Source organism: Panthera pardus, unplaced genomic scaffold, assembly GCF_024362965.1.
Source record: "Panthera pardus isolate Hobbes unplaced genomic scaffold, ASM2436296v1 HiC_scaffold_27, whole genome shotgun sequence".
NCBI classification, from domain to species: domain Eukaryota; kingdom Metazoa; phylum Chordata; class Mammalia; order Carnivora; family Felidae; genus Panthera; species Panthera pardus.
In genome coordinates, this window is record NW_026526843.1 from 36348766 (window position 1) to 36365242 (window position 16477).

General features: G+C 43.2%; 1 protein-coding gene across 1 annotated transcript; it reads right to left on the reverse strand.

Annotated features, from left to right (window-relative positions):
* Nucleotides 1-3091: 3091 nt before the first annotated feature.
* On the reverse strand, nucleotides 3092-14860 carry SERTM2 (serine rich and transmembrane domain containing 2). The gene is made up of 3 exons (XM_053891244.1): nucleotides 14523-14860; nucleotides 14267-14364; nucleotides 3092-7556 (listed from the first exon to the last, which is right to left on the reverse strand). The coding sequence occupies exon 3, from the start codon at nucleotides 6775-6777 to the stop codon at nucleotides 6505-6507; it is 273 nt and encodes a 90-aa protein (XP_053747219.1). The 5' UTR covers nucleotides 6778-7556; nucleotides 14267-14364; nucleotides 14523-14860; the 3' UTR covers nucleotides 3092-6504.
* Between the last annotated feature and the right edge of the window lie 1617 nt (nucleotides 14861-16477).

The following is a 16477-nucleotide window of genomic DNA, read 5'->3' on the forward strand; positions in this document are numbered from 1 at the left end:
ACCTTTGTACTTAGTGCTTGACTTTGGTCTCCTCAGGCTGAAATCTTCCCTCTCCCCATAGGACTTTGGCTCTGACCCTCTCTCTACTTCTTCTGCTCCCAAGTGTCTCTGGGAAATCTAAGTTTGAAAACCCTTAAACCTAATCTTCTTTCCCAACCTGCCTGACAAGTAGTTAATCATCCCAAAGCAGGGAGGAGCATATTTGGGCATATTCTCGGTTACATTACTGTCATTCTTTCTTTGGTCTATTCTACAACCCCTCCCTGGGAAATCTCATCCATTAACACCTCTGACATTTCTGTCTTCAGCCCTAATCCCTCATGTGAGCTCCAGACCCATATATTCAACTGCTTATTGAATATTGCGTATAGATGTCTCAAAGGTACATCAAGCTAAACATGTCCTAAACCAAATTCATATCTCCTTTGATACGATTATCCTCCAGTGTTCTGTATGTCAGTGAGTGAAGGCACAAGATCCTGATCAAACCACAAACCAGTAGGTCATTCTAGACTCTTCCTTCTTAATTACCCCAGTTACCGCTTATGCAATTCTTCTCCAAGTAATGCTGATTTTATCTTCTAAATATATCTCAAAGCTATTCACTTCTGTTTATCCCTACCCACTACCACTTGATGGCAAGTCTAAGGGATTACCACCCTTCTCCTGAACCACTGCCATAGCCTCTCACGCGGTCTCCCTGCATCCATTTTTGTCACTCTTCAGTCTCTCCTCCACGATGCTGCCAGAGGTCTCTTCTTCTCCATGCTGAAAATAAAGGAAAAAACCTATAGCATTGTCCACAAGGCCCTGCATGTGCTTGTCCCTGCAAACCTTTCCGGCCTTCAGGAGACTTCCCCTCACTCGCGACGCTTCTTCAAGTGTGACAGGTTTATTTGATTTCAGAATCTTGGCACACGCTGCTCTCTCTGTGGAACGCTTGCCCTAGTCTCTCCTTGTACACATCTGCTAGATTTTAGCTTAGGTTGTTATCTCCTCAGGAAAGTCTTCCTTGACACTCTAGGCCTGGCAAGGCGGCATCTCGGCTACTCTGTGTGTACCCAAGCACCCTGTACTTCTCCTTTGTAGTGCAGTATTCTCGTAATTATCCGATTGCTGTTGTCTATCCCAGTAGGCTATTACCTTCACCAAGGCATAGACTGTGCCTTGTGTTCTCTGTACACGCAGTAGGTGCTGAGTAAATGTTGAATATTGAATGGGTAAATGAATGGACGAATTTAGGTACTTAGCATCTTTGCCAGATTGTGAGCTTCTTGACTGCAAACTTTAGATCCCCACAGAACCTAGCCCAGTGTATGGTGCGGTCTCTTTCATTCTCTTCCATGTTTATGTATGATGTAATCAATAAATACTTGATGTGAAAATGAATTAGAATACCTGGAACTGCTCGAGCTATTTTTCAAAATCTCACCTGTGTTTAATATGTGCACTTCCTTTTCCTACCATATACGTGTTCCATAGTTTTGTCTCCTTTTCCTGCGGGCATAGCAATTCGTTCTCTGTGGCCGGCAGAAGCTTCGTTAGCCAGTAATTTTCTCCCTTTTAATGTCATTGAATTTATTACAGAGCCCAAAAAGAACTGCTGTGTACACTTAGAACACTATACAATTTGTACAAAGTACACGATTTTTACCTAAGAGGAAGTGTCCTCATTTCTAGGGGTGAGGGGAGAGATAATCATGCATATGAGGGTCTGGCATGGACTGGGAACATTCAGTCAAACCATCGGAGTATTGGGATTTGCATGGCGGGTGATAGTTCATCCGTATTTCTGCATCCTGCCTTCATTCATGTCAATTAAAACTGCAGGATCTGCCTTTGTGTAAACTTTCCTACAGTCTTTGAATATGCCTCGCCGTGGCGCTAAAATTGAAGAGATGAAGAATTCTGCTTAATTTGTTTTGAATTTGGGTATAGGGAGTTGATCATCTATAGGGCTCAACTGTTGCTGGCAGAACTGGGAATATTGGAGAATGGATAGCTTTGAAACAGCTATTCAGGGCTCGGAAGCAAAGCACGGCGGGATGAGTACTAAACCAGGCGTCCAAAGACTGGCAGGGTAGTCTTGACTTGGCCTGTGTGTAACCACGAATGCCTCCGTCACCTCTGTGCCCACGTACAACAGACTACAATACCTCCACTCAGTTACTCACAGGGTCGCTGTGAGGATCAAATAAAGAAAGCACAAAAGGAAAGATAGGTTAAAAAAATGCCCTACGAGGCGCAGGACATGTTGAAAGATACTGACACTTTAGATGTCTTATGGCACACTTACCCCAGGTCACCTGCACCGGCGGCTGAAACTCCATTGTCCATTTTGCACATCTGACTACTATAGAAACAAACGCATCAATCACTTTGCAAGTCGGAAGAAAATAAAGGCTGGGGAATGGGGGAATCGGAAGAAACAATGACACCTCAAAGTTATGAATCCCACACATTGGCAGTTGTTACCATTTATAATGGGATGAAGAGACTAATGTGCTTTTACATTCTTCAGACAATAGATACTTGTTATCAGCAAACCAGTTTATTCTCCAGGGATCAAAAATGACATGCTAAATAGTCATTGAAATATTATGCTTCTGTTTTTATACAATATGAATCTCTTTCAAATATTGACAGCTTCAAACAGAAGAAACCCAATTTTTTTCTTTCACACAAGTCTTCATTTTGTTAAAAAAAGTTGTTCCTTTAGCACAAATGCAGGTGAGTAAAATGTATTACTAAATATAACCATTTAATTGCATTAGGTGGACTCCTTTTCACCTACTTAGTAAGTTTGGTGGGGTCTGCAGCAGTGAAACTCAGTTATGAGTCCAAAGCTTCAGATTTGGCGTGGATGGAAAGATAAGGCTTGATGAGCCCATCTTTACTTGATTAACCTTAAGATTCCCTGCCTAATACATAATACAGAAGCCTTTTACAATATGCCTTGTTTGATACAACCCACGATTCTGAAATGTATGCAAAGTACATTTTTAGAAATTGATTTAATTTTTTGAGAGAGAGACAGAAAGGGAGAGAGAGAGAGAGAGAGAGCGCGCGCGCGCGCGCGCTGCGCGCACGAGAGGGGGAGGGGCAGAGAGAGAGGAAGAGAGAATCTTAAGCACGCTGGGCTTAGAGCCCTACACGGGGCTCAATCTTACGACCGTGAAATCATGACCTGAGTTGAGATCAAAAGTTGGACGCTTAACCAGCTGAGCCAGGCACCCCAGAAATTGAATTATTTTTATTAAAAAAAATTTTTTTTAACGTTTATTTATTTTTGAGACAGGGAGAGACAGCATGAACGCGGGAGGGTCAGAGAGAGAGAGGGAGACACAGAATCTGAAACAGGCTCCAGGCTCTGAGCTGTCAGCACAGAGCCTGACGTGGGGCTCGAACTCACGGGCTGCAAGATCATGACCTGAGCCGAAGTCGGATGCTTAACGGACTGAGCCACCCAGGCGCCCCAATTATTTTTAAACATATTAGGAGAGGTTACCATTTAGAGAATTCATGTCGTGAGTCTTTTTATTAGGTTGAGTTACATGAAATGGCTGATATCCGAACACTTTTTGACATATGGAAATGGCAATTTCATATGGGTCAGCATAATAATAAGTAATAATAATAAATAATGAATAAATAAATAATAAATGAAGCATCAGTCTTTCATCTTAGAACAGAGTACATCTACATAGAAATAACCTGCTTATATACATTTAGGCTACCGTGCAGTTTTTGGAGAGTGGGGAAGGGGGAAGGAATTGCCAAGTCAGCATTGTGGATAGATGGATAAATTCAAATGATGCCCATGGAGTGCTCTAGCTGACTCTTTGAGCAGTAATATACGTTAATTAATATACTGAGGGAGAGAATATAATTTAATAGAAATGGAAAAATTCTTTTCTTTATAGTCAGTTTGCTACGATGAAAACCTTCAGTTTATTTTCCTAAAGATTAAATACCATGTGAGTCACCACAACAACACGTCTGCCTAAATCATCTCCATTTGTGTCATCACTGGAACTTGTGGCGGTGGGGGGGGGGGGGGGTCATGCTGCTATTTTAGTGCAACTGTGCTGTGTGCTTTGGTTAATGCTCAATAAAGATCTGGATCCCATGGGGTAGTTGTGATGAAAGAGGGTGCTTGTTTTCCAGGTGAGTCACCTAATCATAAATCAGGACTCTCGCTCCAAGCCAGTGACTAAAGAAGAGGTGTTAAACTCTGGACATGCGGGCAGGGGAGGTCAGGTGGGCAGGAATAGATGCGTAGTCTGTCTGTTCATCAAATCTGGCAACAAGGCACTGGGTAATCTCGCTATTCATCGCTGTCGAAAGCATAATCGGTTCTTTCATGTATCCAGCCACGGACTTCCTAACTGTAAAGTGCATTCAAATACTGTGAGCACAAAAGGGGGTGCCTGGAGCGAGGGGATATGTGTGTCCTTAAGAAGTTGTGGGGTATGCTGCCAGCCTTCGATGAAGTGTGTGCGTGTAAGGCTGCCAAAGAACCAAAACCTTACAGAGGACATGGAGTCCGGGTGTTGAATAAAGACACAACTCGAACCACCAGACGCAATAACATAAAAGTCACCATGCGTTTTGGAAAATAAAAGGCCCAGAGGGAAGTGTACGCCCTGAGTCTGAGCCTACCTGCTCATCTCTTCTGAATGGTGCAGAATGCACCTGCTGTCTCTTACGATCCGCTGTTGTATCAGGTGCGCCAGAGTCAGCCTTTGCTGCCAAGTTTAGTTCTGCGTGTGGGGATTCCACACCCTGCAGCCCCTTGGAGAGAGGAGTATTGGCAAATGACTGTGTATAAAAGTAGAAAGCACTTGGGAATTTCACCACCAGGCTAGATTTAGATCAAAGGGGCCAATCTAAATTGGTAACAGATTAGTGACAGCTGCATGCCTGGTAGAGGTGGCGTTAACCTAACATCCATACCATTTCTCTTCCCACCACTGCAGTTCCCGAGGCAGCACCCTGTGAAATGTGGTGACCATCTTTTAGGTGCAAGTGAGAACCGATTTTTTTTGAAGCAGGTAGACTTTTGTTTGTTTTTAAGCAGGTAGAATTTAACACACGTGTATTAGCTTGTGGGTGGCAAGTATATGACCGGCCTTCTAATTTGTGATTTGTGAACAGTACTCACCTCCTCCGGGTTCCCTTTTGGAACGTTCATTTTGCCAAAAATCAAATTCTTCCCTCACTCCCGGCATACCAGGCTACTTATGAGAATGGGATTTTTAAAAATATATTTCTCTCATAGGTAATAAGCAAACCACGTCATCTTTTGGCAGGGATCAGGAAGGGAAACATATTTTCTGGGAAAGACAAATGTGACAGTTGAGGACATTGATCTTAATAAGGATTTGTAGGGGGGTGGTGTTTACTCCTTTCCTCCCTTGTCTTTTTCTTACCCTCAGATCTAAAAGGAGTCCAGTGATAACTAAATAGCTCTCTGATCATTTTTCAGAAAGAAAAAGCTGGCACCCAGAAGCTTGAATGGTTTGTCCAAAGCCACAATCATTCAATGACAGAATACCAAGATTATTTCCTTCCTGCTTTAAAGGATAGCTGAGTCTTTTTTGCCAAGGCCATCTTTAAACAAAGCTCGTGTTTGTGTGCAACTCTTCAGGAGCGTGATGGGGAGGGAGAAAAAGGTAAAGAATTTGCACGTATAATGCAAGATTCATTGTCATGAGCACATTTTGACGCAATCTTCCCTTGGTTTGGGAGAAGCTCATCATTCTGAAGTTTTGTAATACATCTGCCATTATCTGAGTTTTTAAGAGTCCAGTAATAGTAATAACACAGATATAAAATGCACATTTCCCCTCTCTAGGTGAATTTGCTGACTAGAAACTACTTTCTGCGCACTTGCTCTTTAAACTGAGACAGTTTCTTTAAATTTCTTCTTTCGTTTGGGACAAACTCTTTGACCTTAGATGATAAAATCACGGCTCCTTTGGGAAAGGGTTCATGGTCCTTTCCATTAACCTCTGACATGATTTACCTTCATGTCAGCAGAGGCGACTCTTTAGGGTAAGTGCTAAATTAAAACTTGTCCTTTACTGGGGGGGGGAACCCTCTTTGAACAATCAGCCCCTTCGAGAGCAGATTTTTCTTGTTCTTGGAGCTTCCAGGGATCCTGTGAATTTTACAATAGCTGCATATGAATTTCTGTGGTCTGAGGTTTGCTCATGGCCCAGGCTCTCTTTGGTTACTATGGAAACCTGCCCTCCCAACCAGCTGCCATTTCCTTTATTTCTGGCAAAGAGTGAGTCTTAAGCCTCTTAGATAGCCCACAAACAGAATCAAGATCAAGAAGAACACACACGCACACACACAAAATACATGAACAGCTTGTTAAATAAATAAACAACTTGTTGATTCCCTCCATGGGAAGCCACATGCAACAAAAGAAACTTTCCTGGACATCACCATAGAAGGGTTCACTGAGATCCACTAAAGCTCATATTCATCCCGGCTTTAAGGAGTGGGGATCCGACTCTGCATCTCTACATCTGTGAATTGAGGAACGCTTTCTGTGCTCTCGGAAGTGATGGGTGAGATGACATGTTTGAGCCGAAGGAGCATGGTGAAGAGCAGGATGAGGAGAATGGCTAGGAGGCTCAGGAATAAGCCCACATACATGTAGAGGTTGGAATACTTATCGGAAGTGTTATCAACCTCTGTTGCCAGGGTGGGGAAATGGGCGCGGCCAGTGAGATTTCCATGGTACTTGAAATGCACCTCCGTCATCACTCAAGACTTCAGTCGGTACCTGCTTCTATTTGCTTTCTATTGCCCTCGAGGCATTCCACAGCCACATAGACCGTCTCTGAGTATCCTGGAGGTGTTCTAACAATCTCATGCAAAGCAATCACGACCCGGACCCCGTCAGTAGCGCACAGGCAAGAAAATGGTGATGTTCTAATTTGGCAATTGCCACGCTCTGTCCTCCAGCACAGCACCCCTCTCTTACACAGGTTTCATCGGAAATTCTTAATCATTAAAAAAAAATAATATACAAATAAGTCTTTTATTTTCCACAGTCCTACTCTTACACAGATTGAAACAAATGCGGCAAAACTGCTTTATAATACTGGCATGGGGACAAGAATCTCTGAGTATTAAATCAGACTTTTTACTCTGTTTTGATAGAGGGAGAAAGGCTTTCTGTTTTATGTATAGCTCATCTAAATATGTGCACTAATTATGTGGATTTACTTGGGTTCTTCTGTGAGGAGCCGTTCTAAAGGCTTTTGTATGTTTCAGACTCAGCATATCTGACTTTTCACCCTTCTTGTCTTTCTGAATCTCCCCTAAGGATGGAACTTGTAAGATTCCTGCCCCAGCTGCCACAGCTCGAGGGCTGGAAGTCTAGAGGATGTGTGTTGACGTCCCTCACTGTAGGCTGGAGGGAAAAGTGTGGTCAGACCTGGGAATTCTCAGAAGGAGGAGGTCTCAAGAGATGCTGACAGCAGTATGTCTAGGCTCAGAAGATTTGACTCTTAAGATTCTTCAACAGATTTATATTCCTGAAAATCAAAAACAGAAATAAAAGATTCAGGTATCTAAGAGAAACAGATGGCAATTTCTTTTGAAAGACAAATTAACAGATATATTGCAAAACGTTTGCGAAACGGCAAATTCGTTTTAAAAGGATATTCTGAGTTTTCAATTTGAATGCTTCTTTCTATGTGGTACATGGCTATTAAAGAAAAGAAAAATTCGGATCACTGAACAGCAACTAATAACTAGGCTAGATTAGGAGAGTGTTTTCCAAACTAATTGATCATAAGAGTTACCTGAGATAATAAAGTATAGACCAAGGGCCCCAACATCGACTTTCTAAACCATAATCTCCACAGTAGGGGCCTGGAGAGCACTCTAGAGAGTCAGATTTTATCGGTCTGAGGTGGGGTCCAAACACTGGTATGTTTTGTTAAGTTTATTTATTTATTGTGAAAGAGACAGAGACAGCGCAAGTGGGGGAGGGGCAGAGAGAGAGAGAGAATCCCAAGCAGGCTCTGCCTTGCCAGGACAGAGCTCGATGTGGGCTCAAACCCGCAAACCGTGAGATCATGACCCGAGCCGAGATCAAGAGTGTGACACTTAACCAGCTGAGCCACCCGGATGCCCCAAACACTGGTATTTTTTAAAAGCTCACAAATGGCTAGCATTAAAATAAAGGGGGCCTAGGGGCACCAGGCTGGCTCAGTCGGTAAAGCATGCGACTCTTGATCTCTGGGTCATGAGTTCAAGCCCCGTGTTGGGCACAAAGCCTACTTAAAAAAAATAAAATAAAATAACGAAGACCTAAATCTAAGGATTCATTTTTTCAAACTCTAGGTCCCAGTGCCGTGGGTCGCTTTAACAAATCATGGAATTTTTAGGAATGCAGGCCTCCCCCAATTTTGTTTTTATGGCCTTTCTCTCTCATTTAGGTCTGTGGATAGAGGATATACTATTTTTTTCAGTATTTGTAGATCTGAAGGGATCGAGAGGGCATGTCTGCTCCCGAGCAAATAACTGTATCTTTGATTATTGGCAAAGACAGAACCTTGTCTTTCTTGGCGAAAACATTCCAGTGTGTAAATGGGGTCAACTATTTACTGTTGAAGTCTTCCAAAAATGATTTGGCTTGTCATCGTGAACATGAATTCTGAGTCTGGGTGACTAAAATAAACAAAATAAACCTCCATCACCCATCAAACTTCTTTGCGTGCTGGTAACAGAGAGCTGACAGTGTAGCCTAGTTTTGTCTCTTGTCAACATACCAAAGAAGAGTAAATAGAAACGGCTCCAACAATCACATTACCCTTCCAATAGTCTTGAATTTTGCCCCCAGCCTGGAAGCACTTAAACTTTATATTTACTAGTCCACATTACTATACTTTCTGGAATCTGGATGAGTCTCAGTCTGCCTACCCACTGCCCTACCGCCCATGCAGAGCCACCTGGCTCACAAGAAACATGAGCAAAGAGACAGGGTATCCTTCTACTGTCTTTGGAGCAGTGGTCGAGGAGACACGTTTGCGCAACGTAAAGGTACATTTCTTTTGATTTCTGATCCACTAATAAGTAGAAAAGACAATCACAGTACATATCCTTTATCCTGAATTCTGGTATCTTGGATCAAGACCCAGGAATATGAATCCCAGGCCCAAGCTTTTCAAGTGATTCTTTGTACACTGAGCTTTGAAAGGTAACTAAGTGTAGGTCTTTTTCTCCAGATATCCGAGCCAAAGAACATAGCTAATCAGTCTTATTGGTGGTTTGGGCCCTACTTTATTTATTTATTTATTTTTAAATTTTTAACACGTATTTACTTTTGAGAGAGAGACAGAGAGAGACAGAGACATGGACAGAGTGTGAGCAGGGGAGGGGCAAAGAGAGAGGGAGAGACAGATCTGAAGCAGGCTCCAGGCTCCCAGCTGTCAGCACAGAGTCCAACACAGGGCTTGAACTCAAGAACTGTGAGATCATGACCTGAGCTGAATTCGGATACTTAATCAACCGAACCACTCAGGCGCCCCTGGGGACCTACTTAAAAATATATATATATATTTAAGGGACACCTGAGTGGATCAATTGGTTAAGCATTCAACTTTGGCTCAGGTCATGATCTCATGGTGTGTGAGTTCAAGCCCCGTGTCAGACTCTGTGCTGACAGCTTGGATCCTGGAGCCTGCTTTGGATTCTGTGTCTTCTCTCTCTCTCTCTCACAAATAAGTAAATGTTAAAAACATTTTTTTAAAGAAAAAAGAAAAAAACTATTTAAAACAGTGTTATGGGGTGACCTGTGTCTCCTCCAAAGATATGTTGATGTCCTACCACCTGGTACCTGTGAATGTGACCTCATTTGGACATAGGGTCTTTGTAGATGCGCTCCAGTTAAAATGAGGTCATTAAGTTAGCCCTAATCCGATATGACTGGTGTCCTTATCAGAAGGGAAGAGAGAGGAGCGCCTGGGTGGCTCAGTCGGTTAAACGTCTGACTTCGGCTCAGGTCATGATCTCGAGGTTCATGAATTCAAGCCTCATGTTGGCTCTGTGCTGATGGCTCAGAGCCTGGAGCCTACTTTGGATTCTGTGTCTCCCTCTCTCTCTGCCACTCCCCTGCTTGCTCTCTCTCTCTCTCTCTCTCTCTCAAAAATAAATTAACACTTAAAAAAAAGAAAAGAAGGGAAGACAGAAACAGAGATTGGAGTGCTGCATCTCCAAGCCAAGGATTGCCAGGGATTGCCAGCAAACCCCAGAAAATAGAAGAGCCAAGGAAAGACTTTACCCTACAAATTGCAGAGAGAACGTGGCCCTGCTGATGCCCTGATTTCAGACTTCTAGCCTCCAGACCTAAGAGAATACACTGCTGTTGTTTGAAGCCACCTAGTTTGTGGTAGTTTGTTTATGGCAGCCCTAGGAAACGAGTACACACAGTAATCACCCAGAGTCCCTAGTGTTTTGGAACCTTTGGGGCAATGTTTCTCACTGTGGTCCCAGGAAGTCCCTTCATCAGACTCACCTGGAGATGCTTACTACAAATGCAGACTTCCAGGTCCTTTCCCTTGCTTTTTAGATCGGAATCTCTGGGTATCGATAGGACCCTGAAATCTGTCCTTTGTGACAAGCTAGCCACTTAGAATTTCTAAGCACACTCTGCAAGAAATGGTTTCTAGTTCCTGCTGCCCTCAGGATCGCTTATAAAAAGCTTTTTGAAAATGTATGTACCTGGGTCCTCCCTCCAGAAGCTCTGATTCAGTAGGTCGGCGTGGGGGCATGAACATCTGTAATGCTTAAAGCTCTACAGGTGATTTTGATACGCAGCCGGGGCTGAGAAACACCACTCTACAAACTCGAGAGAGCACTTCAGGTTCAGGACTCTGACAGTCCCGGGCAGCCCAGACAGAGGCATCACTTTTTCACCTGCCCTCCAAGAGAGAAGTGGAAGGAAGATAACTCACTCACTGCTAGTGCAAGTCAAGTGCGAGATGCCTCTTTGACGTTGGAGTAACTCAAGTACAGGTTTGGATAAGTCATACTCCTTGGTTTATGGCATGTTGCCATCATGGGTGCAATTTTTTTGAAAAATTTTAAAAGTTTACTTATTTATTTTGAGAGAGACAGAGAGAGAGCACCAGCAGGGGAGGGGCAGAGAGAGACGGGGACAGAGGATCCAAAGCAGGCTCTGTGCTGACAGCAGAAAGCCTGATGTGGGGTTCGAATTCATGAACCAAGAGATCATGACCTGAGCTGAAGTCAGATACTTAACCGACTCAGCCACCCAGGCGCCTCCAGGGCCTCTTTTATTTGCTTATTTAATAAGCTGATGGACAAACACCTGTGAAAAACACTCACCCACTTCAAGATTGAGAACAAATAATAATTTCTTTGGACATCTACCTATGCTCCACCCCATCTCATCCTGCTACCTACTCATCCTCCCAAATAATCAATACTCTGAATTTTGTGAGTCATTACCTTGCTTTTATTTACACACACACACACACACACACACACACACACACCTATGCCTAAGCAATATGTTGCTTAGTTTTATTTTTAACTTCGTAAAAAAGTGTCAAGCTATATGATTTATTCACACCTACTCAAATAGAATGAAAAAGGAGTAAAGTTTTGGAAGCCCGCATATTGCCTTGGAGGATCCTAATTGCTTTGGGACTTTCCTCCATTCTCCTTAGCTTGGCATTCAAGGCCGGCAATGCCCAGGTCCTGGCTGACCTACATCCTTCCACTACCCTCCTTTCCAACTAAGCTGTAATGTTCACTGTCATCTACTTCCCTGCCTCCATGTTTTTATTTGACCAGTTCCTTTCATCTTCACATTTCTCCATTTGGGCAAATGCTACCACCCTCCATGGTTCGGCTCATGAAACTGACCTTAATTTCCCCATCCAAATCCTAATTCCCACATGCTTTGTATCTCTCCCAGAGAGGTTACATTCGCCTCATGTTACAAATATCTGTTTCCTGTGTTTCCCCCCAAATCACAATTTATAAACCCCTTGAGGATCTTTTTCAACATTCTATCCCTTAACCTTGCTCACAGTAGCTGTTCGATAATTAGTGAATAAATGCATGGACAGGAGGAAATGCACTTAGCACTGACAGCTGGAAGAGAAGCATAGTCTTCTCTTTGTTCTCATTGCTAATATACTTTGGGGCGAGTCCGAAACTCCCTTTTCTTTTCATTCCTCTTCCCCACTCCCCATACCTCGTTGTGCAAAGGAAACTAGACTCCCGGTTATAATCTGGAATTAAGAAATAATCACGTCAGAAACTTTGCTCTTGAGTTACGATCAGTTACATGATTTGAAAGGAAAACTACATGGGGTGGGATTGCCGCCTGAAATTTTAGAAAGTTTAATTTTGTCTATAGAGGCTTTTCAGTCACAATTGATAATACATTGTCTGCCTCCTCCGACCCTTCGACCCCGAATCTTCCTTAGGTGCGAATATTTATTAAATATTAGAATTCTGTGAAGCTTGGAGAAGGTGTGGAGAACAGTGATCTCATGTACAGTTCTCAGTTTCTTTACACATCCCATTTGAGGGTTTGGAAGACCAACTAATCACATATTCCTGAAACCTCTATAGTCTGCAGGAGACCAAACACCCTGGTGAATTCAGAGAGGTCTACTGATTAAATTTCTGAAACCCGTTAAGGATTGTGAAGTGAGTAAAGGAAAAGTTAGGTATTGAGGAATCCTCTTTGTTACTCTGGTCCTGCATCTGTGACAACTTCTCATAAAAGCTTTCTGAACAGGATTGCCAGAGCTCTCTTTGCTAACGCACTAATGAGTTGCACGGAGAATGTGATTGCTCTGCTAAAAGCCCTGCACCATTTGGGAAGAAAAGGCCCCACGCGATTTTAAAAGATATTGAAATTCTGTTGATTCTGAAGGATCCAATTTTCATGGAAAGACCCTTATACAATTTGAGTATCGCACAATCCTTTCCGGGAAACTTATAAAATAAGAATTAGTCTCTAGTTTTTGTAAGAGTGGTTGAAAGCTATGCAGGGATAAGGAGGAGAGTGGGGGATAGGAAAAGGGTAAGGAATTCGGGGGGCAGCGGGGAAGAAGGGGGGATAGAGAGAAAGTGAGAGGAGGAAAGGAAGGAAATGTGAGGAGGAAGAAGATGAGGGTTGTGTGAATAACAGGAAAGAAAGAATGAGTGAGTAAGATGTAGAGACAGGGGCAACTGGGTGGCTCAGCCGGTTGAGCGTCCGACTTGGTTTCTGCTCAGGTCACCATCTCACGGTTTGTGGGTTCGAGCCCCACGTCGGGCTCCGTGCTGACAGTGCAGAGCCTGCTTAGGATTCTCTCCCTCCCTCTCTGTCTGCCCAACCCCCCAAATAAATAAATAAATAAAAACTTAAAAAAAGAAGTAGAGATAAAAATAGGGAAGCAGGAAAACATTGTGAAAGGAGGGAGGAAGAAAAGAAATGGGGAGGGGAGTTTGGGGGAACCGCAGAGGGAAAGGGATTAATTTAATAATGGTCCAATGTCCAACATTAGCCTGAACATCTGCTTTCCTTCACTTCTAATGTAAATCAAAATGCCCACAAGAGATGCAAATGCACCTTTGGCTTTCTCACTGCATGTGTTGTCATCAACTTGGTAAATAGAACTCCCTCGGTAGTTAAAAAAAAAAACACTCGTTCTGTTTTGGTGATGAACCTCAAACTGCCAAGTACTGGGTAATAGTGTTTGACATCAGCATAATACATATACCTTCACAGAAGTAAAATAATGAACACACCCAGATTATGAAGGGAATGTGGGGCTTTCCATCCATCAATCCTGAAAGGGATCCCTTGGGCGAAGCTTGTTTCGAATTAGGAGCAACAAAGTTCTGCCTGGACCACCCAAATCAGATTGGTATTTCTTCGGCCAGAGAAAGTCGAAACTATCCATTGCAATGGCTTGCAGGGGTTAACCCGTCCCGTTTGTATTTATCCGCCCGGGTGTAGGGGAGAGATAACTAAGGGAGGTAGAGGCTCTTAGAGTATCTGGTTTCACATCAGCCTATGGAAAAACAATTCGAGCAGCAAAAGCTTCAACGGCTAGAGCCATTAGGTAATAAGCTTTCTCAAGTGAGAGTTGCTGTCTCTCCTGCTGCAGACGGTGCCTACTCGTCACACCTGCCCATAAATAAGATAATGCCGCTCATTTCACCATGAATAACAAATAATAACATCATAAGATTTCCAAATCTCTCTTACCTTTCCTGGCTTACGGGACGAAATGGGGCTGGCCATTTAAGTATCCCTTTTGAAGCTTGCACCGCCAGGCAACTTGTTCAGGAACATCTCTGGCAAATCTGGAAAACAGAACGAAAGCCTCAGTTTGCCAGAGAAGCAGGACAGTGTGCGCGCAAAGTATGCTTTCTCTCTCGTCCTCCCAAAGAGTCCGACCTTGCCGGCGCCAACACAGAAAAGCACCTTGGATTAGTTACTTGAAACGCCAGTTGCCACTTACAGCCGCAGTGTCGGATGCCTGCGCCTTTTAAACTCCAAAAGAGCCAAGAGAAGTGTCTGCTTGGATGCGTATATACCGTCCGGAACCCTTGAATGGAAGCAGTCTGAACAGTTCAGTCCCCGGTCCCTCTTTCGCAGGCAACAGTTTAGAGGATGCGGGGAAAGGTAGTGTGATTCAGCTCTGCTCTGCCTTAGCCGTGCGGAGAGCAGAGCCCGAGAGGGAGGAGATAAGGGAGAAGCGGAGAAGCGGAGAGGCAAAGTTTGTGTAAGCCTTCCACTTTAACCCCTTCGAGGCTTCCTCATGAAGCTGTAGGAATAGCGAAGCCTCCCTGTCTTGCCAAAAGCTTCTTCATAGGCCACCCAAGCGAGTCAGATCTCTTGCTGGATTCAAGAGGTTTCTCAGCCGAGGTCTTATGGTAATCAATGTTCAGAATTGAAACCGAACATGCCAGCACGGAGCGTGGTATTTGAATAATTTCATCTTTACGAATAGCATGTATGCATATGTGTGTGCCCAGATTTGGGAAACTTTTTTTTTTTTTGCACCAACTGAATAATTTGTGTGTGTGTGTGGAAATGTAACATCAGTTTTGGAATCCAGGTCTGAGCATTAGGTAGAATATCTTTGAAGAAAGTGTATTTATCCAGGGTATATGTTCCATTATAAATGGTACATCCACCTGTAATTTATTTTATTAAAATTTTTTCAGAGTTTTAAAAATTATTTATTTATTTATTTATTTATTTATATTAAATATAATTTATTGTCAAATTGGTTTCCATACAACGCCCAGTGCTCATCCCATCAGGTGCCCTCCTCAGTGCCCATCACCCACTTTCCCCTCTCCCATCAACCAAAAAAATTTTTTAATGTTCATTTATTTTTGAGAGAGAGAGAAAGAGAGACAGAGAGAGAGAGAACCAGCGGGGGAGGGGCAGAAAGAGAGGGAGACACAGAATCCGGAGCAGGCTTCAGGCTCTGAGCTGTCAGCACAGAGCCTGATGAGGGGCTCAAACCCGCTTGAGCTGGGAGATCATGACCTGAGCTGAAGTCAGACGCTTAACCGACTGAGCCACTCAGGCGCCTCTATTTTATTTGTAGTGTTTATTTTTGAAAGAGAGGGAAGCAGAGGGAGACAGTGAATCCCAAGCAGGTTCCATGCTGTCAACACAAAGCCCAAAGTGGGGCTTGAACTCCCAAAGCGTGAGATCACCTGAGCCGAGATCAAGAGTCGGATGCTTAACTGACTGAGCCACCCAGGCGCCCCTTATCCACCTGTAGTTTAAATGTCCCTACTGTGTTATATATATTGTGGCAGGAGCAAGGGGATTAACATTTCTTGAGTGCCTACTCTGTTCAAGCAATTAATGTAGGGAATTTCATTTAACCCTCACAACAACCGTATGACTTGGGTATTATTATCCTCATTTTACAAATAAGGAAACTGAGGCTCAGGGAGAAGGCATATCATGCAATTTAGTAAGCTTGGAGCAAGTATTTGAAAACAAGGCAGTGCGATCCCCAATTCTCTGCTCTTCTCCCTGTAGCAGTGGTTCTTAACTGTCTCTGGGTCTTGGATTCCATTGCGAACATAGTAAAAGCTGTGGACCTTCCCTTCCCTCAAAAATAGGCATATAATTTCCATGCTCCATGGCCTACAGGTTAAGAACAGCTGAATGGTCTCCCGACTTTTCCAGTATTATAACATCATTAGTGCACTGTTCATCCAATAACTCATGGTCATCAGCAAATTTTGTTATGGAATTAATAATTGTATATAACAATAATAGTAGTATAATAATGATAGTATATAATAATAATAATAGTGTTATGCCAATTTTTAAGAAATTACTTCGGTGCTTTCCCTTTCTCCCCAAATTCTCCCTGACAAGCCTTGCATCTTCTCTTTTCGTTTTCCAAATTCTATCGGTTACAATGGGTAGAGGCTCTGCTGC

Coding starts and splice junctions, on each gene's coding strand:
- SERTM2 (XM_053891244.1), bottom strand. CDS start 6,777: ATGACGGAGGTGCATTTCAAGTACCATGGAAATCTCACTGGCCGCGCC.